This window comes from Corvus brachyrhynchos, unplaced genomic scaffold, assembly GCF_000691975.1.
Source record: "Corvus brachyrhynchos isolate BGI_N302 unplaced genomic scaffold, ASM69197v1 scaffold162, whole genome shotgun sequence".
NCBI lineage: Eukaryota > Metazoa > Chordata > Aves > Passeriformes > Corvidae > Corvus > Corvus brachyrhynchos.
The window spans coordinates 1,623,331-1,649,126 of NW_008236696.1; the positions used below are offsets into that span (position 1 = coordinate 1,623,331).

At 37.3% G+C, this 25,796-nt stretch overlaps 1 protein-coding gene across 10 annotated transcripts in view; it reads left to right on the plus strand.

Moving 5' to 3' along the window:
* NLGN1 (neuroligin 1) overlaps positions 1–25,796 on the plus strand; it is a 428,516-nt gene that overhangs the window by 234,108 nt on the left and 168,612 nt on the right. For 9 of the 10 annotated variants that reach the window (XM_017726887.1, XM_008644479.2, XM_017726888.1 and 6 more), the window contains one exon: positions 216–368. The exons of the other annotated variant lie outside the window; for it this stretch is intronic. In XM_017726887.1, coding sequence (XP_017582376.1) covers positions 216–368 — 153 coding nt within the window. The remainder of the gene's footprint in view (positions 1–215; positions 369–25,796) is intronic. 10 annotated transcript variants of the gene reach the window in all.

The window sequence follows — 25,796 nt, forward strand, 5'->3', positions numbered from 1 at the left end:
AAAAAAATTTTTGTATTTAAGAAAAAGCCACAAAGAAACACTTATGCCCACCTGCCCATTTCCTTATGTAAAAGATGTTGCTTGAGAAACACTTCGAGAAAAAAATAACCTCACTAAATTAAAAAAAAAAAATATATATATATAAAATATTGCATATTGCATGTATCTTCTTTGGTGCTTTCTTGAGATAAAATGTGTCTTAATATTTTTTCCAGACATTCGGGACAGTGGGGGACCTAAGCCTGTGATGGTGTATATTCATGGAGGGTCCTACATGGAAGGCACTGGAAATTTATATGATGGCAGTGTCCTAGCAAGTTATGGGAATGTGATAGTCATCACAGTCAACTATCGCCTTGGGGTACTTGGTAAGAAGCTTTCAGCTTTCCACTAATCCCTGCTATCTGCAATGCAATTCATATTACATGTGAGAATGTACTTTAAAAAAAAAAAAAAAAGGCAGAAGAGCAAACAAGTATTTTTAAATTTTCTTTGTCAAATATAAGGTTTGTATTCTGGGGATGAGATATAAAGACATGGCAGGTATTTTCTGGAAGAGCCTGCTGTCATGCTACATGAAACAGGTATTCCCATTGCTGAGCTGTCCAGACAGAAGAGTTACTCTTCTCTTTTTTTTTTTTTTTTTGTTTTATTTCTGTGAATAACACTAATGCTTTAATTCATGGACAGCTAAATGAATTTTTTTTAAATGTTAAGTCATAGAGGGTAGGGTTTTGTATTGGAATGAAAAAGACTAACTTTAGGGTACCATGCTTTTTTCATGCTTTGAAAAAGGATGTTTTGAAAACATCTTTTTACCTGTTTGTTTTGAGCTTCACTGTGGTTTTGAGAAGTGTCATGGGTGTCATTCAAATACCTCTAGTATTTCTTTTCCAGATAATGAATTACAGAATGAAAGAGTAACCTTTGATTGTTTCAAATACATTCAATAGGATGTGCTCGTGCTGTTGGTAGAGGTGTATGGTCTCCCTCTGGGACCTTTTATTTATGGAAAAAAAATTCCTCCCTTATTTGCTCAGTGTAGTCACATGCATGATAAAGTCCACCAGCTCTTGAGACAATGTGATTTTTGGGGGGTTTTTCTGCATTGACTGTAGGGTGGGTGTTTCTGCATATTCTACCAAAATATTGCATGCTAAGACTCCTGAGAGCAGGAGTTGGATCCTGGGATATTATGGAGATCAGTACAGTAACTTCAGAAGACTTATATAGGTATAAGAATAGGTGTAAGAGTGTTCCCTGTAACATCTGAAGGGGTGTGACAGACCAAGTGTCATTCACAGCAGAGAGTTTGTTCTGAAGACCAGTCAGCTTTATTTTCAAATATTACCTGCTCTGGTTTACTTTTGGGTTGTCGTTCTTTGTTTGTTGTTGCTCTGTTCTTGGTGTTTTGAATTCAGTTAGCACAGTCCCCAAAAGCCTTGGTTCTGCTTTGCTCATCTGGGTAATTTTCTTCCAACATTTTCATTTTTGTTAAAAATTTGACATACTAATTTCAGGGGGAGGGAATGGATTTTGACTTTAGATTTTGAAACTTATTCTACCACAACTGTTTTACAAGGAATTGAATGACTTCCAGAAAGATCATAACTATTATTGTCTGGGCTTATTTCCTTGGTACTGGAAACTTCAGTCATGATGTACCACTTTAAGTATGGAAGCTCTGGTATTTTGTATGTTTTTCTTCCTCCTGTTTTCCAATTACGTGATGACTTCAAGTCCTGGACACATATTAGTACAGCAGTTAATAAATAATCTGTTACCTGTGCCTCTAATCAACATTTCAATTTGACACTAGTGCCTGTCTTTGATGTCTCAAACAACATTTCTCTGTATTATATGCCAGTATAAAAGAAAGTATCTATTATCTGAAAGGGCTGTTTATTTTTGTATATTATTTAGTTTTATTCCTCAGTCATTAGTAATTGCAGTGTTTAAAAGGGCTAGTTGCTTGAAAGATGAAAATTAATACACTTTTGTTGATGATAATGGTTTTTCCACTTCTAAATTAACACTGATCCCTGAGGTAACCCACAGCTAACATCTCACTGAGCTTAGGAGGATTTAATTTTTGTTCATGCTTTTGTGATTCTTTGGGCTTTGTGGTCTTTACTGAGCCTCAAGGGTCAAAGAGCTAATTTTGTTTTAAGTGGGACCTATTACAGTAAAACCTCTAAAATTCACAGCAGAATCCAGTGATTGGTATGAATGCTTGATATTACTTTCAAACCAACTAAAATAACCCTGTGTCAGGTTTGCAGGGTTTTCTTAGTAAAACCAATGCTGTTTATGTAGAACTCATACACATCTGTTGTATTTGGTGCAACGCCTATCTGTTGTGCATTAAACAAATAATGATGATGTATCATTAAATAGGTAGTGGAGAAACACAGCAGCAAAAAAAAAAGAAAATCAGAAAAGAAAGTTCGAAAAGTTTAAGTTTTTCCTGCCTTTCTTTCTTTTCTGATCTACAGATACCATCAGGGTAGGACTTTGCACAATTGTAGTAGATATCAGCTTTTAAGTTTGATGTTTTGAAACCCTTGTTCCTCCTTGTTCCAGGAGGATGTTACCCTTTGCAGTCACATTGAGATATGGTTTTATGAAAACGTAGGTGGAAAATTCTCAACTTCCCTTACCTGATCATATCCCACGAGGCGAGAGGTCCAGCTCCACTGACTGGCGTCTGTGGGATGCTTGGATCTCACTTTGCCACCGTGTAAAATGCCTGGCTTTGCAGGCAGAAGGAATATTTAAAGAATTATTTATCATAGGAGAAGATGTAGGGACAAAATAAGGTCTGTCTTCTCCCTTTCATGTGACCTTTATTGGTCTGGTTTCTTGTATCAGTCTTTTGTGGATATATGTCTTTATTTAGGTGATCTCCGTGAATTGTCTGCCATTGTTTCACCAAGATGTTGACTTTTCTTAAATGAATCACCTGATAAATCACTATCATTCAATAAATGTTTAGAGCTGCAATAGCAACATTTTCTTCCAGATCAGTCGTGATGGGACTGGGGATTTTGACATTAGGTTCCTCACAGTACTGCTGTTAAGTACACAGTAGACAGATTTTGATGCAGTTCAGATTATTTTTCTGTTTATTCCGAGTTGAAAGATCCTTTGTTTTATGGACTAATCTGCTCGAGGAGTTGCATTTTGTGGAGATGCAAGATTTACTTCTAAATAAATCATTAGAAAATGCTTAATAGTGAAATCCATTTGGTAAAGAGAAAACAACAACAAAAACTAAAGAAGGACGGAGCAAGTGCATTTAAATTACAAAAAAACCAAAACCAAACCAAAACCAAAAAAAGCACCAACAAAATAAACCAAACACACAATCCAGAAAAACCCCAAAGCCCTGGTGAGTTCCCTGGGCCAATTTTGTCTTTGAAACAAGTCTGAGAACGAAAGTCTGTTAGAAACTGTCCTTAGATAAAGATGATGGAAAAGAGAACTGTTTGCCCTGGGAAACTGGGGACTACTGAATAAGAAGCCATTTGAAACAGACTATTTATGTCTTCTTTAGATTCTTTTTCAATGCAAGTCTTGTGCAAGCAATTTCACCAAGAAGAAATACTGCAGAAGCAGTCTAATAGCCTTGAAGGACAGTGCAGATATATTTTTATGGCTTCTCTTTGGGAAAGGACAAATATGAAGTTTGGATTTTAAACTCAGCTGATTTGTGATGTCAAATGTTTACTCAAAATATATTCACTTGGTAAAAAGCAGGAGCATTTTATTTAATTTTCATTAAGAAAATGAAAAAGATTTATAAAAGGAGTCTATTCAATGTCCAGAAAAGATCATGATCGACAGATTTGCCAGTGCTGTTTTCTGTGTTCTTTCTTATGAAAGGTTTATTTAGAGAAGGAGATTGCTTTTGGTCACCATTGGCTACTACTGCTTTTGATTTCAGTAGCAGAGAGAAAGGAGAGAGCTGGTTTATGCTAACTGGGAATTTGTTTCTTCATTTTATTAATTTATACTCTTTGCTCTTGATTATCTTTAATACACAGGACTTCAATAAAACTTTAATAGAAAATAACTCGATTTTTATTGAAGGTCACAAACTGAATTGGGAGAAGGAATAATGACTCAGAGGAAACTCTGTGTTGAGCACTGCTTTAAATTTCCAATTTTTACCTCTTGAAGAGGCAGTGGTTGTCCCTACAGAAACAGTAAATTGTTATTCCAAGGGATCTGGGTTAAAAGGTGTTAATAAATAAAAAGAAAAAATGGTCTGTATTTTGTATTTTCTGTTAGGCATTCTGAATAATGTCTGCATTAGGAAGGCAAACATTCTAAACTTTTAGATCAAAATTCATGTTACAATGGAAGCACACCCATGAGTGAGATTGTCTTCTTTATGCCTTCTTTAATTATATGAAATTTTCCCTTTAGAGGGAGGTATAGGAACTATTACTGTCATTAAGTCTTGCATTTACACTGTCACGCTCTAGTTTGAGAATGTTGACTGGGATTACCGAATAGAAAACACTTATCCAGGTGTTCCACCACTTCGAATTTTGGGGGGTTTTTTTGCCAGTTAGTACTTTTAATGTTACAAGTAAAGTCACTGCAGCAGACTGAAAGCTCTGCTAACATTATTCAGTACACTATTTCCCAAATAACTGCGCTGAAATCAATGGGGCTCTTCAGTGCAGGGCATCCCCTTGTGACAGAGCCTGGTTGCCTGTAATTTGAAGTGATGTGACGAGGAACGAGGGTAGTGGAAAGGCATTTGCTCCTCTTGCACAAAACTGCTTCTGAGAAGAGCTGTTCTTAGAAGTTTGTTGTGTTTTGCAGCCCAAAAGTCCCTTTTTCAGCAGTGTGTTGTGTGAGCCAGCTGTGCTGGGCTGCAGCATTCATGCCAAATATAACCCAGATTAGTGACAGAAAACAGAAAAAGTGAAAAATACCATCACAAAAGCCTTTTCTTAACTTTTTTAGTTCCTGTTGGAACTTCATGGGTAATGTAGTGACAGAGGATGAGTCTTATTAGGCCATAAAATGTTTTGTTGCTGTGTGTCTGGGTACATGAGGAAAATACCTCTGGTTCGAACATGCATTTGCTGCTGTGCAGAATGATGCCAACCTGCAACCTCTTATTGGCCAAAGAGGTACATGGAATATAAGGACACAGCCCTGTAGTAAGTGTTGGGCCACCTGTGCCATGCCCAGAATTTCTGCCCTCATCCATCCTGCTCTCAGCAAGGAGCTGCACATTCCCAACAGGCCAAAAAAAACAAAGCACAGCCTTTCCTTTATGATCAAGTTTATGTGCATCAGTGCCGTGGTAATTCCAGAATGCAGCCAGGTGAAACTTTTCACGGGATGAAGAATTATCAGCTGACCATTTGCAGGTCACAGAGATGAGAAAATATTGTAATGAAAGCTGCTTCAGAGCAACATGGAAGTACCTGCCTATTTCTGGAGTCTAATTCCATTGGGATTGACTAGAAGGTACTTTCTTGTTTTGTTTTAATACTTTTCTCTTTTCAAATAGAAGAACATACCATAATTTTTCCCATTGCTTTCAAATTAGATCTACTTCTTTCACTGTTAATCTGATTTCTCAAACCGATTTACCCTAATTTTGGTAATTATTTACTTTGTATTGTTTCCATAGTTTGGATGGGTTTTTATACTGCCTTGCTCATCTCTCTATTTTGACAGCATGGTAACACTACTGAAAATATTAAAAAGAAGATGTCTGTAAAATATGATTCAAAATAATGTATAAAATTTAGATATAACCCTTTCAAAAATTGCTTCATATCAGATGAAAAAGCTTTGGTCAACTTCATAAAGATATTGTGATGAACTAGTGTTCTGTTTCACTTAAGTATTTTTGCAAATACAACCTATTATGTTCTTATTCTGCAACCTGGAGAGTTGTCTCTCCTGAAAAGAAGCCTTTTCACTTCAGTAAAAGTAAGCATCTCATGGCATAGTGGCCATTCAGTGAAAGTAACAGTGCAATAAGAAGGTTTATGTTAGTTAGATATCAAAGGAGATAAAAAATGTACAAAAGACTCTTTTTCCTACATTGCTTAGACTGTGGGGTTTTCTTTTATAGTTCACAATTTAATATCCAGTAAAAGTGGGAAAATGTTTGATCATTAGCTTTGGTGACAAGCACATCCATTATCTTTTTATGAAACCTTAAAGGTACTGTCAGGAGATGGAATTTTATTCCAGCTTTGCTGCACCTCTAAAGGGTCTCTGATGAGCCTTACTTCTATTATCCATTTCCTAACGTGTTTGAGTAAAAGTGATAGATGAGCAGAAGATTATATATTATTGCCTAATTAAAAGTACATTACATTGAAAGTAAAGACGGAAAATTAATAGCAAAACACATCAAAATGTACAGTCAAAAATCATTCAAAGTTTCTGAAATGGAAGAACATGCAGGGAACGTTAATCTAGAAATACTTTTAGGGACCCCTGGCAGCTTCATAACAGTTTTCCTTTAGATATAAATGAAATTTTAATATTTTAGGATTACGCGGTAGAGAGGGTGTCCAGAAGGCCTGATCTGATCCCACCTTAGCCTGGGGCATCACAGAGTCTTGGTTTGAAGGCCTCCAAATGAATTTGATTCTAGATAAATAGAAGGAGTTAAGATAGAAGGAGTGCTGCAGTTATCTATTCCCCCTGGTTCTGTACTTAACAAGGGCTGATTTACACATAGAATTCTAAAAATGTATTAGACAATTCTTATTTAATACAGCAGGTAACCTCGGGGCAGCCCAGTTTGCAGGAGGCCCAAGCATGGCTCATCTAGATTTGCAGTGTCCTAATTTCATAGGTCCATTAATAGAATTAGCATTCAAATCTCAGACCTGCTGTAATTAATGATATTTTAGTGGTTTGTTTGGTTTTTTTTTTTGAGTTGGTGCCAGCCAGAGGGAGGTGGGGTATGCAGAGAAAGGAAGATTGCCACACTTGAGTCTGTACCACCACAATGACAAAATGGGTGTGTGGTAAACAATGGGTTATTGACTAGAGATGTTTCAAGGGTCAACTGCAGAGCACAGCAGGCAAGATATTTATGAAATGGGAACCCTGAATAAACAGTGCACTCTCAAAATGAACCATTTCTTTTCTATTTGTGCTTTTTCTAGCACAGCCAATTGACATTATCCACCTGCTCGGATAGATGCATACACACACCCGCTTCTCTATTTTTTAGGGCACAAAGGCATCATTTTATTTGCCATTGAATAGGTTTCTATCTTGGTACAGGTACCTTTTAAATAACATGTTTATTCTGATGTTTTTCACTAGACTTCTTTTCTGGTAAACAGAAAAATAACAAGTAACACACTTTATTCATTTTGGCACAAGAGCAGTTTGTGTCACTTCTGTCAAGACATATTACTTTTTGGTAGGATAAATTTCCTTCATCAATATTTAATCATATAATAAAAGTATCCCAGTTTTTCTAAATAGCAGATTTATCTTTGAGTGCATAATAAACTTCAGCGTGATAATATTTGCAAAATAGGAAAGAAAAAGCGCTCACTGAGGACAAGTTATAAATACCTTCCTGCCTCAAAAAAAACCCCCAAAATCTTTGACCTTATTGTCCTACGTGATGTTATTTGTAATTTTTATCATCTAGCTATGTGTAGCTACCTTCACTTTGCTGTAAGTAATATCTGACTGAATTATTTTTGCACCATCACTGATCTCCTTTCAAAACCTTTAATCTGCTGTATTTTTAATGTTTCAGCTGTACAATAGTACCTGTATTTTACACTATACACTATCCTAAGCCTTTGGATGTCTTGTGATGGGAGACTTTGTTGGGAGCCACATTTGGCCCCATCCTTAGAAGCAAACAGAATTTAGGCTGCTCTGTCTTTGCCAGAATGCCAAACTTCCCAGGAAAGGATCTGTCTGACTGTAAGCCAAGAGCTGGGGATAAATTGGGATTTTTATGCAATTTGTATCTCACTGCAGATCATTCTCACACAGAAATAATCCTCTGAGTTCCCAACATTCTGTTTTTCAACCCAAGCAGAAAACTATCAAGAAATACTCTGCAGCTCAGCATCTAAGTCAGGTCTGTGCCCAGCCTTGGTGGGCCGGGAACTCTGCATTCCTGAGTTTTATGCAGCTGTAATTCAAGCCCAGAAAAAAAGGTGAATGAAAATTCTTTCAACATTTATGATAGAAGTAGCAGGACAAGTAGATAGAATATTTCTAAATTCCCAGTTCACGGCATTTAATTACATATATTGAAATAGTTTTCTGAAGCTTAAATTAAGCACTTCTGTGTACTGTGGGGCTTTGGAAGCAATAGATATTTTGACAGGGATTTCCATTGCAAATATTGCTCTCATTTTTCACACATTTCAATTGCATAAAATTCCTCATTTTATGGGTTTTTCGTGTGCATATTAGTTTACATATATGGGTACTAGCTCAAATATTATTCTGATCCTTCCTTGATGTAGTACCCCACGATATTTTTGAGTCAGATGAACAAGATCTGTATTTTAAGGTTGTAAAAGCACTTTTTAATGGTCAAAAAGAGTAATGTGAACAACAGATCTAGAGGAAAAAAACTCTCTTGGCAGCAGTACTGCAAGAGAGAGTCCTAAATTTTTTCTTCTATTTAATGTGTGATCCATGTGTAAATAGCTGCCTCAGCCAACCTAGAAAATGCTACAGTAAAAATGTTGCAATTTGCATTACCTTCTAATGGAGAATATATAGAAGACTGCATTGATTGATACACCGATTTCTTATATCCCAAGATGTACTGGCAAATAAATATTATTTTGGCAAAAACTGCATTTGAATACATTATTACATGAAAAACTGCTACATGAAGGTCTATGAAAGGCCAGAGGAAATTATGTATATTGGTTAATATCCTTTGTTAAGCAAAGTATGAAAACTGCCTTCCAGCAAATATAAATACTAGATACTTATGTATTTGCAAAAGTATTTTGAATATATCTTGTGTTTTACATGTTGCAAGCTAAAAATATTTTTGAGAAAAGAAAGATGACTTACGCACTTTAATTAAGAATTTGAAATCTGTCCTCCATGTTTTAGGGTGGTTATTACTTCAGAAATAAATCTTACTGGCATTTTTCTTTGTTCTGCAGTAATTTTTCACTATTTTTTCAAGATCCTTATGAAATAGAATGAAAGAGAGTTGAGAAGTCTTTGTCTGGGTGACTCTGTACAGATCCAAGAATTCTACTGATTTTAAAAATCATTTTTGCTGTGGTTTTTTTTGTCGGTTCTTGGATGTTTGTTTTTATGAAATCTCCCTTATTCATTATAATTTGTTCATTTTCTCAAGGCTTTCCACCAGGATTTTGGTTGAGGGGTCTTAAATTTCCATAGGTATGCTGACAAATTTCTTTACTATTTATTTTATTATTGAAGAATGAAGTGTTCAGTACAGAAGCACAAAATATTAAAAGAAAGGAGGCAGAGAACCATATAACTCCATATAATTTCAAAAAGATAAGGCAAACATACCCCCAAGCTGTTTTGCTTACTTAGGTTCTAATATCCCATGAGTTTGCTAAGCAGTTATTTGTATCCTATTACTCATTCCAACAGGAAACACACAGGGTACTGAATTTCTTCCCAAAATGTTTGTTTCCATCCCTACTCTTCAGTATAATTTATTGCACATTAATTGATTTGCTTCAATGACTGGAATTTTCCTTTCAGCTCCAGGTAAATGCTGTGTCTCCACTGGAGATGGGTTTGCATTTCATCTGTGAGGCTTTGCTGAAGCAGTCACGCAGGGGGGTGTCCTTCACCGAGCCCTGTGTGCTGAGGGGCCAAAGGCCATGAGCTTTCAGCTACCCATGAGCCATATTAATGACCCTGTAAAATGCACTCCTGAGCACCCTGGTGATAGAATCACTCACTTTATTATTACGTGCCTCTTGAAAAACGTTCTCTAAATATTTTCCTTTTGCCATTATACAGTCCTTGACTAGGATGGCTAAATTATGGTGGAGTGAAAGGGAAATGTTCACATTAAAAGGAATATTAACTTTCTTTCTACCATTTTTTTCTGATCATTTACCTCTCCTATGGGGAAAGACTGGGACAATTGGGTTTGTTCAGCCTAGAAAAGAAAAGGCTTCAGAGTGACCTAATTGTGGCCTCCCAGCACCTGAAGGAGCTACAAAAATGGAGAGAGACTTTTTACAAGGGCCTGGAATGAGAGAACAAGGGGCAATGGCTTCAAACAGAGAGTAGGTTTATATTAGATATCAGAAAAAAATTCTCCCCTGTGAGGGTGGGGAGGCCCTGGCACAGGGTGCCCAGAGGAGCTGTGGTTGCCTCATGCCTGGAAGAGTCCAAGGCCAGACTGGAAAGGGCTTGGAGCAACCTGGGATAGTAGAAGGTGTCCCTGCCCATGGCAGGGGATGGAACTGGGTGATCTTTATGGTTCCTTCCAACCCAAACCATTCTATGGTTCTATTACTTAAAATTTTCTCTTTTGATACTTCATGGGCTTGCCCATCCTGTGTGTTCAAAGCTTAAAGTCCTTTTCATCACTGGGTTTCTCCTGTTGTTGTAACTGATAGCTCATTTGCTTGGAATTTGGTTATCATTAGGTTCTTGAATTACTATTAAAGATAACCTAAAGTAGAAATGTACTCACTATTTCATTTATTTTCTTTCTGATAACAAATCACTTGACAACTACCTTGCTAGCATAGAGCTTTTCTAATGTGGGTTCCCTCCAGCTGAATATGTGCTTTAAAAATGTTATTGATAAATACAAGATATTACCTGCATTTTCCAGCAATCACAAAATTCAACACCTATGGTAGTGCCTGAATTTCATCTTTGCAGTTTTTTCTAAGGTAGATGCTATAGAAGTAATGATCACAATTTCAAATTTAAGGTTCTATTTTTAAATGGATTTAAAACAATGCACACATTTCTTTTCCTCTACCCCTCATAAGCACATCATGTTGCTTTTTTATCCTTTGAAAGTTCTATATAGTTGTTGGCTGGTTTCTTTTTATAAATATTTCATAAGTAGTGTTTTGATCTCTGGTTCAAATTCAGTCATGGCAGCAGATGTTCTTGATAGGTTTCTTTTGCAAGTACCGTGTACAAACAAATTTACAAACAGGAGTATATTCAGTAGGTGTAGTGGAACTGATAATATTGAAAAAGTATTATGAAGAATAAATTCACGGTTTTAAGCTTCTTTTGTTTCCTTGAGACATAAAAAATATGAACAAAAACTATCATTGCTTGGCTATAGTGTATCAGAGATGCAGCTGAGAGTTAGAAAAAAGTCTGGATCATCTTAAAAATGTTGAAAAAAGCCCTTCTCTTGCAAACAATGTTGTCTTGCAACCAGATCCAGTTCCAGGCTATCACAGAGCAGCTCTTCTTGCAAGGTGGTGGCGAGCAGCTGTCATTAGGAACCATCAACTTTGCTAGAACCGGATCTATTTTTACCAGGACTAAGCACAAACAGGAAATATTAGGTGTTTGTATCAACAAGGTTTTGCATCTGTAGAGCAGCCTGGTGCAGTGTCTCTGAAAGAGGTGCAGGTTTAGTTTCTGCTGCCTTGAGCACCAAAGAAAACTGGGTCCATGTGTTTGTTTCTCTCTCTCTTACTCCCATTCTTCTAAGCACCTCTGTGGCTCACTCCTGCAGTCTGCAGTGTTCCAGAATGACTCTGAACGAATTCTGGATATTGCATTCAGAGTATGTGAGTCTTGCTCTGCTTTTATATTGTTCCCTTACAATACTCCAACAAAATAATTTTGAAAAATGAGCCCAAGAGGGTTTATTTCCCATTAACAACTGAATGCTGGCATTTGGATGATGGAAATAGGTAAGTTCCTTTGTGTGACTGTACAGCTGAGAGCTTTTGTCATGAGATTGTGCTTTTCATTTACACGAGCTCTTATTCCTCTGCTGCTAAAACTTTTTTAGTCCTTTAAAAGCTTTTCCCATCACATTCTCTGTATCTTCTCAGTGTTTCCTCCCAGGAGATCTGTATGATTTAGGTAAAGATAATCGATCTCACTGAAAGAAACAAAATTACTTGTGACGATCAATGTGTGCTAACAGTTACTTGTTGTTAAAGTCATCCTGCAAAGTTGCAGAACACAGAAGAAACATATTCAGAACGTGGTTCTTCTCTCTGCCAAGCGAGCAATATGCAAAAAGCCAAAGAAAATTAAAACAAACTTGTGACGAGTCTGGCTTTCACTAGCTTCAATGTGAGTTTATAGAGAATGAAGAAGATTTAACAAAACAAAATCAGACTCTTGGTGGCATCTAGCAAAAGGACAAGTGGCAGTGGGCACCAAGTATAGAGGAAAGTCCAGAAATAAAATCCTTGTTTATTCTGAGGGTGGTCAGATGCTGGATCAGGTTGCCCAGAGAGGCTGGGGAGTCTCCAGGGCACAGAGTTATCCAAACCCCACCTGGACACAGGCCTGAGTAACCTGTTGTAGTTGACCCTGGTCCAGCAGGGGAGATGGTGACCTGAAATCTCCAGAGGTCCCAGTTACCTCAAGGCTGTGATTCTGTGATCTTAAGGCAGAGCAGTGGGTCCTGAGTACTGTGAGAGGGCAGATTAATTATTCTCTAGACATCTACCTGTTCTTTTAACTCCTGATTTTCTTTGTAAACCTTCTCTCTGCATAGTCTGGGCTCTCCTAAAAATGAATTAGCCCATTATAGTTGTCTTAGGCAACAAATACGCTTTTCTGCAAAGCACTACTACCTTTTTTTGACACCAGTAGATGTATCAGCTACTCACATGTGCTATGGTTTCAGCCTGTGGCTCATGGGCACAGAAGGGATTGCTCGTTCTGCCATTCCAGTGGAGTAAACTGGCTCTGTTTTGACAGCCTGGCAGTGAGAGATAATGATCTGTCTCCTGAAAATTTAACCAGGCTTATGTCCAGAGCAGAGATGCAGAACCATTTTCACACCTAAGCCTTTCCAGGTCTTTTGGTAAACCCTGCATTTACTGTAGCACTGCCCAAGAATTGAACAGGGGGGTGGAGGTGGGTGAGAATCAAATGGTCACAGGTTAGATCAACTGAAGTCTTATGCTGTAGCTTTCTCAGCTGGAATTTGGTTTTTTGGGAATGGAGCTCCTGATTTTAAGGAATCCTAAAGATTGCCTGCAAGTTTTAAGACAGTGGAAGACTACTATTTCTCTCCCTTCTTTGCCTGTTTTTCGTCTTAGGAAAGGATCCAGTGTAAGCTGGGTGTTGAATTGTTCTAATTTGGTGACATTTACTTGGTTCAGCCTCCAACACTGGCATCCTGGGGGTTTTTTTCTTTGTTTTTGTCATGCCAGAGTGTTTCCTCTGTGCTGTCACTCATCTCACTGTTCCTTTTCCAGACAATTTGGCAATTTCTGAGGACATATTTTTTCACATCTCTTGACACGTATTGAAAAATCACAAGTTGATAAAGACCAATTTCTTAACTAAAATCTGCCTGTGCTACAGATGAATACATCACTTAGGGTACATTAGTGAAATTCTAAAACCTTACTTTTTGGAAGCTGATCATACACTAAAAGCAGCAAAAAGGAAAAAAAATTAAATTGCCAATTACAGCTAATAGCTTTCTGCAATTGACATGAATAAAGCAGATTGAAAGTACTTTTAAAAGCAGCTTCTCAGTAAATCCAAGTAGTGAAATGTTTTGGAATGAAGCAGTTGCAAAAAGGAGGTTAAATATCCTGTGCTTAACAACTTGCAGAACCTAGAGATCTGTTTTAGAGACATCTTTGGGGATTTCTCTGTAAGAATACAACTGATAAATGGGTGTGTTTTCCCTTGAGAGTGTTTACATATATCTTATATTATTTGCTGCATCTCCTTAAAAAAGAAATTTACAACCCAAAAATTTTAGTTTAAAAAGACAACAAAAAAATATAACTCAATGCTAGTGATAAATCTTATTATTTCATTAAGTGTTTTCAATATTAGCAACCCTTTAACATCAATATTTCTAAGGTGAATCAAACAAGTTGAAGTACTTTTTCTGAAAGCTGAAAATGTATTTTGTATATTAAGTCACTCATTTTTCAGAAGGAATATTATAGTAGTTTTAAAGATGGAAGAGTTTCAAGAAGAGCAAAGAGCTTGTTATACTCTGATAAGTAAAGAAGTAAAGATGACTCACCAAAACAGGGCTTTCTGAACATTTTATATATATATATATATTTCTCAGCACTGTGTAAAGCACAGATGAAAGGTTAAGAGAGTAATAAACAAAGCTGGAATGTGATTTTGATGGGTAAGCTGCACTTTGATCTTCAGACTATAAAACACTGCTACCTGGGTCAGAACTAACACTCAGCAGGACAAACAATCACTTGTTCGCTGCGCTATAAAGTTCACAATTCCTTTTTCTGTGCCATGCTAGCAAACATTCTGTGCCACTAAAGGCAGGAAAGGGAGAGTGTAGAAGTTTTAGCAATTTGTGTAATTTAAAGCAACTTTAAACATGTGCTAAAGTTTTCCTTAAAGTTCTCTGATCTTTAACAAATAGCACTATAGGAATGGATTTGCAGCAAATACTGAGCAACTTTAAAGATCTTGAAAATACTAATAATATATGAAATTGCTTAAAACCAGGAATGAAATTGTAGGTTGTGTGATATCTTAAAAAAGAACTGCTGCTTTTATTTCAGTTAGACAAGATTGTATTTCCTACTGCACCAAACTGTTCTGCCTTATGATTCCACAGAAACATAGAATATCCTGAGTTGGAAGGGACCCACAAGGATCATCAAGCTCCAACTCCTGGTCCTGCTGAGGACAGTCCTATTTTCCATTTTCTTCTACTCACTCATTCCCTGAGAAAGATGTCTACTTCTTTTTAAGCTTCTTGGTTTCACTGGTATTTTTCAAGCACAATTTACTGTGCTCTCAGATCTGAAGCTGTGCCATTCCTGTCCCTGGAATTGTTCAAAAAGAGGTGGAGCTGTGGTTGAGTGGTGAACATGGCAGGGCTGGGTTTATGGTTGGACCTTATGACCCTGGAGGTTTTTTCCAACCTTAATGATTCTGTGATTTGCACATTGTTTCACATCAGCCTGAAGAAGAGGGCAGTCTGAGATAAAAGAAAGGCTATCTCAGGAGCATGATAGACAGAAAGAGTACAGGAGGAAGTCTAGACCCTTTAAAAAACCATGGGTTTGATATTTCCTTCCTTTTGGTGTCCCTGCTCTTTGTTGCTAAAATAGTTTTTGTGGGTTTATAACCACTGTGATTTCTGTTGGTCCTGATTAACTATAAATATGAGTAGTTCTGCTGATTGCAGTTAGGTTGCTTACATGGATAAAATTAACATGGAATAGATTTTTATTGAGTCTGAGTCTTGGAGAACACAGCAAAGAAAATAGTGAAGGTTTACTCTTAAGGAAACTGGAAAAATAAATATTTTCCCCTTGGAATCTCAGTGCAGGAAAAAGTGTGATTTCCACTTGACCAATATTTGGTTTATGTATCAATTTTAAAATAAATATTAGTAATTCTAAAGACACTTATTGCTCTTGATTATCCTAATAAAGCCATTTTAGCATTTTACTGGATCACAATAATAAAATTGTCTGGTTTTAAATAAACATAACCCAACTATTGAAAACAACTTTTTTTCCCAGTGAAAACTACACCCATACTGACCTTTTAATGTACAAGATAGTCACACTATTATTACATACTGTGAATAGGGTTATCACAAATGCATAGATTGTGCTTAAAAGTGAGACCATATCTTTTAATTATGTCCTTGATTCTAGCAAATTTCAGGCAATAAAAAACTCATTAATTTTAACTGTGTTGGATCAAGCCCCGTATTTATAATGTGATGTAATTGTCCACTGCATTCCTGACATCTGGCAATAAAAGTCTGGATCATAAAGAAAGCACTAGATTATATTTATTGGAGCAGGATTAGCCACCAGGCAATGGTTAGTCAGGAACAAAAAGCTATTCAGAGAATTCCTTCATCAATGATTAGGAAATCAAGTCAGAATATATATTTATTTATATTTATTTAAAAGTGATATTGCTCCTGTCACAATGATATCAACATAAAGTAGATACAAGCTGTTGTCTCTGACAGAAAAATTCCATTTCAGTCTGTTAGAGGTTGAAGGATATACATATTTATTCTTTTTTTTTTTTCTCTCCAGAGATTTCCACCACTGAAAATTTGGCTAGCAGGAAAGAATTGACATGCCATAAGTTTGAGCTGGCATTTTGTATCACAGTGCTGGGATATGCCTTTCTGGCTTGATTTGTCTGGTTAAAAAAAAAGATTTTTAGTGTCCTTTACAATTATTTCCCAGCAGAAGAGACAATACTGGAAATACCCAGAGTGCTAAAACTTCTCTGGATTACACAAATGCCACTGCATGCTATTTATCTGTTTGTTAATTATACCTGACTAATTAATTAATGGATTTCTTTCTCTTTGATTCATTACAGATTGATGGGGCTTACAACTCCAAGACTTCCAATACTGTAGCTATGTACAGTGCAAATATTTGGTTTCTGAGATGTAACAGGGAGATTAAGATAACTTATCTCATCCCAGACTTTCATCTCGATGGCATTTGCTTTGTCTCTCAGCCAGGGAACATTGGCCTGGCTGCTGCCTGTGCACAGCTGAGTGGAACCCAGGAGGGGAACGATTATTATTCACTTCTTTCTTGTTTTACAACAAAGAGCAGGTAGTGGTGGCATTTCCCTTCCCTTGATCCTCCATCCAGTACAAGGCACTTTACACCCATGAGTGCATAACACTTAAAGCTGTTGTAGTACCACACACCCTCAGAGACTCCATTCCAGGGCTTCTTGTCAAGGAGCTCAAGTGCTCTGTTGAATTGTGTGACATGCAGGGAAGTTAATAAAGGACCTGTGTTGATGTGAAAGCCAGAGTTTACTGTATCCTTACATCTTGAGTAGTAACAGAAGAGAGACCAAAAATCTGGCATCGTGATCCATTTGGTTTTTAGGAAGCTTAATCTCTTGTTCTTCACATAAAAAAACTAAATCAAGTATCACAGCTGGTCGTGTATTCTCCCCCCTTTGCTGAATAGCTCATCAAAGTCTTTAAAAAGTAAATAATGGTGGCTGAAAAAAGTAACTTGATAACTTATTTAAGGAATTTAACCTGTTTTAAGCTTTTATGGGACTGACTATTTTTGCTACTTTTCAGACTCTAGATTTGCATCTGATTTGTATTAACAGAAAATGGAAAAAGTAAATCTGCAGTTCAGTAGTTTTTCCAAGGAGTCCTGTTGCTGTACAGCTTTTGGTAAAATTTTCAGAAACTGTCTATGCCAATATTTCTATTTTTGTTTTAGAGAATAATTAAATTGTAGTGCATAAGGCTATCTGGAATTTTATCAGTAAAGTAAGTGGCCGAAGTGACAGGTGTCATTGCATGAGTGATGGAGCAGAGGAAATAGAACAGTAATATTGGAATTATTCTTTAAATTAGCTTAGAGTCATTGCTGTTGCTGAGCTATATGGTTCCTAGAGCCTGTTAGAGAAACAAACAGAGGGAGGTGAATGTAACAGGGCTGTGTACACACGACTCTGAATGGCAGATGTGGTTTGATGTCACTGGTTTTGGTTTCAAAGTGTGGTGTTTCTTCCAATACTTCTTTTTCTTCCTCTCATCTCAAGCATTTTTAGTTCTCCTTTTTGATCATAGAAGATCTGTATCTGAGAAGAAAGGTTCTTCCACCCCCATCAGCATCAGTTCAGTAAATCTAGGTGTCATCTGCCTAACAGCATAATGAAGAGTAATAACTCATAATGACCATAATGAGCACTAACAGCTGAACATGTCAAATATACAGGAAAAAAATAATAGTTCCCTGTGGGACTCCAGCCTCCTCAAAGTGGAGGTACAAAGTGCTCCTGCAGATAGCTGTGAACTACTGAACTGCAGTGCAACCACAGGTTGTTCCAAAAAAACATTTCTAGAGGGAGACAGCTTTTGTTGACATTTTTTGACATTATATTCATGATAGAGATAGATTTCTCAGAGGATTTTGAAACAAAACAGGTGCTTCAGTTTCTAACCAAAGCTGAAGGACAAGTTCTTTTCATCAGGGCAAAACGACAGTGCAGATCTCACACTGGGCACAGGCCAGGACACCCAGCTGGTTTCTGGTAAAGGTAGGACCAAATTTTGTGAGAGCAGCTGGGGTATTTAAGGTAAGATGTGACCCAAAATACTATTTGTTGACTTTATGTCTACAGCACATAGGGAGTAACAGCAATCAGGTAGGCTGTATGCCATTCCCACTAGTGTTTGCAGCTACAGATGTCCCAAATTAATTTACTTGATTTATCTCACACAAAAGTTTGTTGATGTTGCAATTCTCATATTTTAGGCCTCTGGGAATATTCTGACATTTTGTATGATTTTTTTTTTGTTGTTGTTGGCTTTTTGGTTGGTTTTTTTTTTTTTTTTGCTTGATTTTGCTGATGCATCACAGGAAAATATTTCTACATTTACCCAGAAAATTTAACTGTTACAGCTATCATTGTGCTTCCCTAGATACTGGCTGATTCTCTGTGCAAGAAATAGTAACAGTAGCACTATTTTCTTGTAAAATGGTCTTTTAAACCTCTGTAAAAATTCAGCTATATTTTGATCCATTCTATTGTAATATTTATGTGTGAAAATTTATATATGAGACTATGAAAAAAAAAAAATCAAGCACCCAGGTTTCAGTCCCATGATAAACAGTGAGAGAAACTGTAGGAAACAATGGGATGTGTTATCAAGTGTATCTTCAAGCAGATTTTGGGCATCAGAGATGTTACTGAAATAAGGCTGTTGCCTAAAATTGATGCAATGTTCTTTAGCTGAAGTACTCATAAAGTTTTTAAGTGCATGCATATTTTTCTCAGTAAGTGGTCCAGTTTGCTTCACCTCAGTTAGTTGCAGTCATGTGGATACGTTTGCCATGTCAGGGCCTGAGAGCCTAAGAGTATCAATATTTATCAAACAACAAAGAAATAAAAGGAAATATAAGGAACTATAAACCATTGTTGCTTTACTGATCAGCAAGAAAAGTGAGCCAAAATGTCATACTCTCCTAAACAGCAGCATCGCTGTGATGTGGTACTAAATGCAGTCAGCTAAATACACCCTGAGCACAGCAACAGACTGCACTGGGTTTGGAAAATATCTTTCATGAAACTTGTGTAGCTGGAGACTTTTTCAAGGAATGCCAGCCTATTGTCCCTGTAATGGGAAAAATGATGGCTGATCTCATAAACTTTTTTTTGTTTGTTTAGGTAGTATGTAAAAGAAGAAATCGGAAACTTCTCTAAATGCTAAGACAGAAAGTTCTCTGAATATGGAGAATTATTTTCTATAGAATAATCACTGTACATGCAATGTTATACTTAATTAGATCAGTCAGAGAAACAGTCCTGTAAGGAAGACAGTGTGACTCCTCTGTGCTGACCACAGAAAATGTCTCTGTACTTGAATATAGGGTTTTATATGTTTTATATGTGCATATGTACATTCAGGCACACGTATCTGTTACAGTTACTATGTAGCAACACTTGGGATGTACTTGATGTGACACACCATTTTATGAAACACATTTAATCTGCACGATTTCCTTATAAAATAGATATGACACTTCCATCCCAGGTGAGACACAAGAAAATGTCCAAATGTCCAGCCCTGAGTCCACGAGAAGCAAAAACAGCAATCATGGAATGACAGAAGGTTTGGGTTAAAAAGAATCTTAAATATTATCTGGTTCCTACTCCCCTGCCATGGGCAGGGACACCTTCCACTATCCCAGGTTACTCAGACCCCCATCCAGCCTGATTTTGAACACTTCCAGGGATGGGAATCCACAGCTTTCCTGGGCAACCTGTGCCGCTGCCTCCCCACCCTCACAGGAATGAATTTCTTCCTAACATCCAATGTAAACCAGCTCTTCTCCAGCTTGAGGCCATTGCCCCTTGTCGTGTCACTCCATACCCTTGCCCAAAGCCCCTCTCCACCTCTCCTGTAGCCACTTTAGGCACTGGAAGGGGCTCCAAGGTCTCCCTGGAGCCTTCTCCAGCCTGAATAACCCCAACTCAATTTGTCTTTACAGGCGAGGTGTTCCAGCTCTGTGATCAGCTGAGTGGCTTTCCTCTGGATTCATTCCAACAGGTCAATCCCAGTTAATGATCAAACCCTCTGAAAACATCGGCCCAAAAGAGCCATCTGCCAGGCTGATCAGCATTCCACTAGTGCAGATATCTCATGGGCTGCTTTGCAAATCCCTCAGCCGATGAGAAGATAAAACATAATTTTCAGGAAATGGGGACTATTTAAGAAAAAATATTTTTAGTCTTTCAGTCAGAGAGGGATGTCTTTTAGAATTGTATTTAATTTATAATTAAACTTATCATTTTTAAAATAAGTATAGGTTCATCCATAATATAAATAAGGTGCTTTAAGTGAAATAATCTATACTTAGAGGATCAAAATGTTTTATATGACTTTTTTTCTAACCCCTTCACAAGTAGCCATCTGCTTCAGAGCAGTTTCTCACACATCTTGATTCTGACCAGGAAAGGATTTCTTATAATAGTGTCCTATTTCTGAAGCATATATGGACTAGGAATGCATAAAAGTGAAAAGGGTTTTAAGGGATTGGTAAAAATGACTGAACTGGATTCACAGCTGAAACCAAGTTCTGTTTTGTGCCTTTAAATGATTACTTGAAATGTAAAAAATATATCCTACAGTAGCCAGCGACCAGTCTTTGAAATACCACTTATTTACATGTCATTGCCAATGGACAAGTGTCAATAGGCAAGAAATACCCAGCAGTCTGAGGTTTTTGATTTTTGCCTAGAATTCTTAGCTTAGTAATGCCCAGATCAGACTTCTCTTCATCTCTAGGTCATAAATAGAATATATAGATCTGAAATGTAAAATACTATGTTTTCACCTTCTACCTGTTGTAAACCACATGTAAGTCACATAAATTTATATCCACAATAGGGCAGCTGTAATTAGTTGATGTTTAGCTCCCTGTCAACCCTGGCCATCCTATGAAAAATCATAAGTCTCTGCAGACATCACCACAGAGAGTATTCTTTGCCTTTCTGCCTACATGCTAATAGTGGTTCCTTCTGCCTTTAAAGTGTATTAACTGGGATATTTGGATAAATCAAGGGAACCTGCTAAGGAGAGCTCTTGAAGTTACCACAGGGACCAGTACAAAGGCAGTGGAACACTGCAGATATAACACATTTTTTGGGAAGGAGCACCAGAGATAGTGAGCTTGTGAGGATACAAGTTAAAGTTCAGAGACTTAGTAACATTTTTCTTTTCTTCTTTCTTTCTCCTCTTCATTGTACTACTTTATGAGTTAAGCACTTGTCCTGTGATTTCAGTTTAGACAGATAATTCTCTGGTACCTTCTCATTTTCCATTATCAGGTCTGGCTGCTTTCCCCAGGAACTTAAGGGAGAAACCAGACTTCCAATTAATATTAAATTGTACTGTAGGAATGTCCTGGCAACACCAAATCTAATAATATCACTTGGCATATGAATCACCATGAAAAAGTCTTGGTGAATCAGCTAGAAAATCCTTTCTATAGATGTTTCTTGCTTACCTGAGTGGAAAACTTCCAATTCTGGGCAAGATTTTGCTTTTAAATAGAAAGGAAATTAAAAAATACAAAATAAAATATTGAATGGAGTCAGCTGCAAAGCAGGGTGCTCTGTAATCCAGGTGATGCAGAAATCAAATTCAAACCAGGATGAGTCAGACTTTAAAAATAAGTGTGAGCAACAGCCTTTTAAGAAAGCAAAGCTGGTACACAGTTGGCCATTTTAAGATCTTATCTTTGGTCCTATCAACTTTTGCAGATGCTTTTTGATTTCTTCTCCTATTACTTTTATTCACCTTCCTGAAGCAAAAAGGAGTAAATTAGGGATTCCATTAAAGACAGATTTGACAGGAAAAGAAATTGTGCTGACCTTCTTTATTGTGAGGCAAAAAACAATTCTTGTTTGTAATTTGTTTTTACAAACTAAGAGGATTTGGGGCGAAAGAGTGCTGGTTTTGGGTTTGTGTTTGTTTTGTGTTGGTTTTGCCTCTGGCTTTTCTTGTGTCCCATGACAGTGCTCAGCTATGCAGGCTAAAAGGATAACTTTCCTTTGACTCATAAAAATGCTTGAGTAAATTACTCTTTTAGGTTTTAGGATGGTACAGAATATACCAAGTGGCAATATTTTTTTCGTTGGGATTTGTTGGGCATTTTGTTTGTTTGTTTTTTTGCAGTGTTTTGGAGGGGGGTTTGTTTGTAGTTTTTCTTTGTGGTTGTTGGTTGTTTTTTTCCTGAGGGGAAATTCCTAATAGACTTCTTTTTTCTCACTTCCCTTCTTCATTTGTTTCTCTTTGATGTTAGTTTTTAGTAATTTGTAAAAGAATAGCATATGAAGAATGGTAGAAAGAATTTTAATGCCATTCCTTGCTTATAATTAAGAAAAAAGTAGGAATAGATTTCCTTGTGTATGTCATTCACAACAGCTTGGGCAATTTTCTGGTGCACTGCTGACTGATTACCTTTGGGGATATGAACTCTGTACATGCCCTAGTCAGACTCCAAACTTCTTTTTTGAGTTTTTGATTCTGTCTCGCCACTTACCCTCTCTCTTGAGCCATATTAAGGGTCTCCAGCAGCGAAACCTTCACTGCAGTGTTATTACCACTGAAATATAATTGTGCATGACAGTGAGTTACTACCACCTACTGCTACTCACATGGCTGAGCTGACAAGAATAAAGTTTTCTGGCAACAGGCATCTGCCAATTTGTATCATGACATTGTGAGTGCTGGTCACTGGAGTCACCTGAAAAAGTGACTGGCAGATGATTGGAGGGCAGATCTCAGGCTCCTTGACATTATTAACAGTTCAAAAAGAGACAAGTCTGCTTGAGTCATGACCTTGATGAGAAGGATTCCCCTTTTTGTACAGCAGAGTCTTCAAGAGAGGCTGAGCTGCAAAGAAGAGTGTTGTGTTTGGGAAAGCTGTTGTACTCCAGCCCCCTTAGCATACATTTAAGAATTGTATCTCCTATTTTATGCTGAAGTAGCCACATCTTGTGCTTTTTATTTCCCTCCCAGATTTGCTTTCCGAGTGAGGAAGCTCATTTTTCTGGGAGGGAATGTAGGTGCAGTTGTCTGGACAGTTCCTGTCAGAGGGGCAGAGCCTGTGCCAGCCCAGCTCCTGTCCCAGCACTTCCCTGCACAGCATCCCAGGACTGTCCCCAGACCTCTCCCTGCTGCTGGATGTGCCTGGCTGATTGCTCAGGAGCCATGGCAACCCTCATGTTCCCACTCCCCCGCAGCCTGCTTTTGGCACGTTTGTGTTTGCAGGTATCTGCTTAGACCTGAAAACTCTTCCAGCCCACTTCACTTACAGCTGCTCCCTGCCCTGGTTCTTTGTGGGATTTCTCTGGCTTCATAGAGAACAGGCAATCCTTAGGTAACTGTTGAGTGAATGAGTTGGGCTCCTACTTTCCGTCACAATGACAAGGAAATTTATTACCTTACTCCATTGTTATTTCTCTAAAAATCACTGTAATAACAGTGCTTAATTCTCTGGTTTGCAGTATCCCAAGAGAAAAAGAAAACTTTTTTAACAGTCCCTTCTGGTCTTGAAAAGATGATCCTTCATAAGCAGTTGCAGGCACCTGACTTGGAACTTTGTCTTACCAAGAGTGAGCTAGTACAAATGCTTCACACCCCAACTGCTTATACATTCTCTCCCCGTCTTTCCTCCAAAAAAAAGTCAAATCTTTCATATTCAGACCTGTCAAACTAAGCGACCTGGTCGTAAGCCTCACTTTCTTCACCTGTAGGACTATCTAATTGTACATTCATCCCCCTCTCCCAGCCTGATAATGTGTTCCCACATCCAGTTTTCATTATTTTGAGAGATCTATCTCTGTTTTAACTGAAGGGGGTACAAAAATTTTCTCATAGCAGACTGGGCTTTTTCAAGATGTTGCACAGCTCTTCACCCTTTTCCTGATCAGAAAGTTTTGCTGCACTTACTGTCTCAAATTACTATGGGTTATGAAAGGCCTAAAGCAAAAATGGACTTTCCTAGTTAGATATATATAGCTAGGAAAGATCACAGAAATTGTGCTAAAAATCAAAAAGGTATTATTCACTTCCTTAAAGCACATTAAGATCATGGACACCTATTTTTCCCCTTACAGATCAGTACTGCTCCCTCATGAACTCCCAAAATCAAACCTTAGATGCTCAATCATGGTTTGTGAATAGCTCAATCTAAGCTGCTTTTTTTTTTTTTGTCAAATGAATATACTGTCCCAAAATTACATCTAAAACTCATAATTTCTGAATGAAATGTGATGTAAGTAGCACTCGAGAATGGGTAAACATGAAATATAAATTGGCATGAAGATGACTTGTCAACAAGGTGATTTCATTATTTTCTATGCATATGTCTTTATTACAAAAATATAGGTTACAGGAACACACTAAAGTTTGAGGAACTTTTGAGCAGCCAAGGCCGCTTTCCTTTTTTTCCATCTATGCATCACGAAACATCTCCAACAAGGGGTCTTGAATACAAGACATAGAATATAGTTAAAAAAAAAAATACAACTCTGAAATTTTTTTCTTCACTTCCTTCAGAATGATTTCTAGGAATGACACAGGCACAAGACCCTCACTGTGGAGGCAATAAACTGTTCCACATCAAACACAAAAGGAAGAACTTTCTTTGTAATGCAGGAGAAGGGAATAAGAGCTGGTTTCTTTTGTTTCCTATCCACTTCTTGTTTAAAAAAGATTGTGACATAGTTTCTTCTTCTGCAGAATAGAAAATTGCTACTTATAATATTTTTTATAAAGCTTTCATAATTCATTAATATTTATAAAGTGGTTTGAGATCCCCAGAGAGCTATATCCTGTAAGTGAATTTTCACTCCTGCTACAACCAAAATAATATTAATAATTATTACTATTTTAAAGTTTGCTTGATCACTTAAATTGGAATAGTATATACTATTTTTCATTTTAAAGAACCCCAGGTTTCATCTTTGGATTCTAAAAGCTGTCTAAAGCAACAGTGCTTGCAATTTCTCATTCCAGGGTATATCCACAAATTCAGAAAGTGAAAAAAAAATTATTTCTCCTTCTGGGATCTCTATTATACCAGATAAGAATACTCTTGGATTTAACCACTCTAGCTAGTACAAAAACTTAGTCTCTGTTATACTCAGATTTGTTTTATCAAATACTGCCATTTAGACAAGTGCTCAGCATATTCCACTTTCCTTTTTCCTTCTTGCTGTTTTTTAAAATAGGCTATGATTTTTATCATGGGTTATCCTACTGTAAACACACAACTTTAATTTCCAAGGGCATCTTCCTTCCTGATTCCTATGGTAATCCTCAACCCACACACTACTGGTTTTCATTTCCTTTTAAATGTCAATTTTAAACCCTTAAGTATTGAGTCCAAATTAATATTTTATATGGGATCCTTATTCATGGCATGGAGTAAATTGTCTAGAACAGGTCATTTATGAAGTGCTGGACATTTCTCTACAACAATAGCTCTGAAAGAAACTTCTCCCATCTTGCTTGCTGCTGCTCTAATAGTAACTTAGAAATGGTTAAGGTAAGATAAAGGAAGGCCCTCTGGCAAAACTTTGGCTGGCACTTTGGGGAC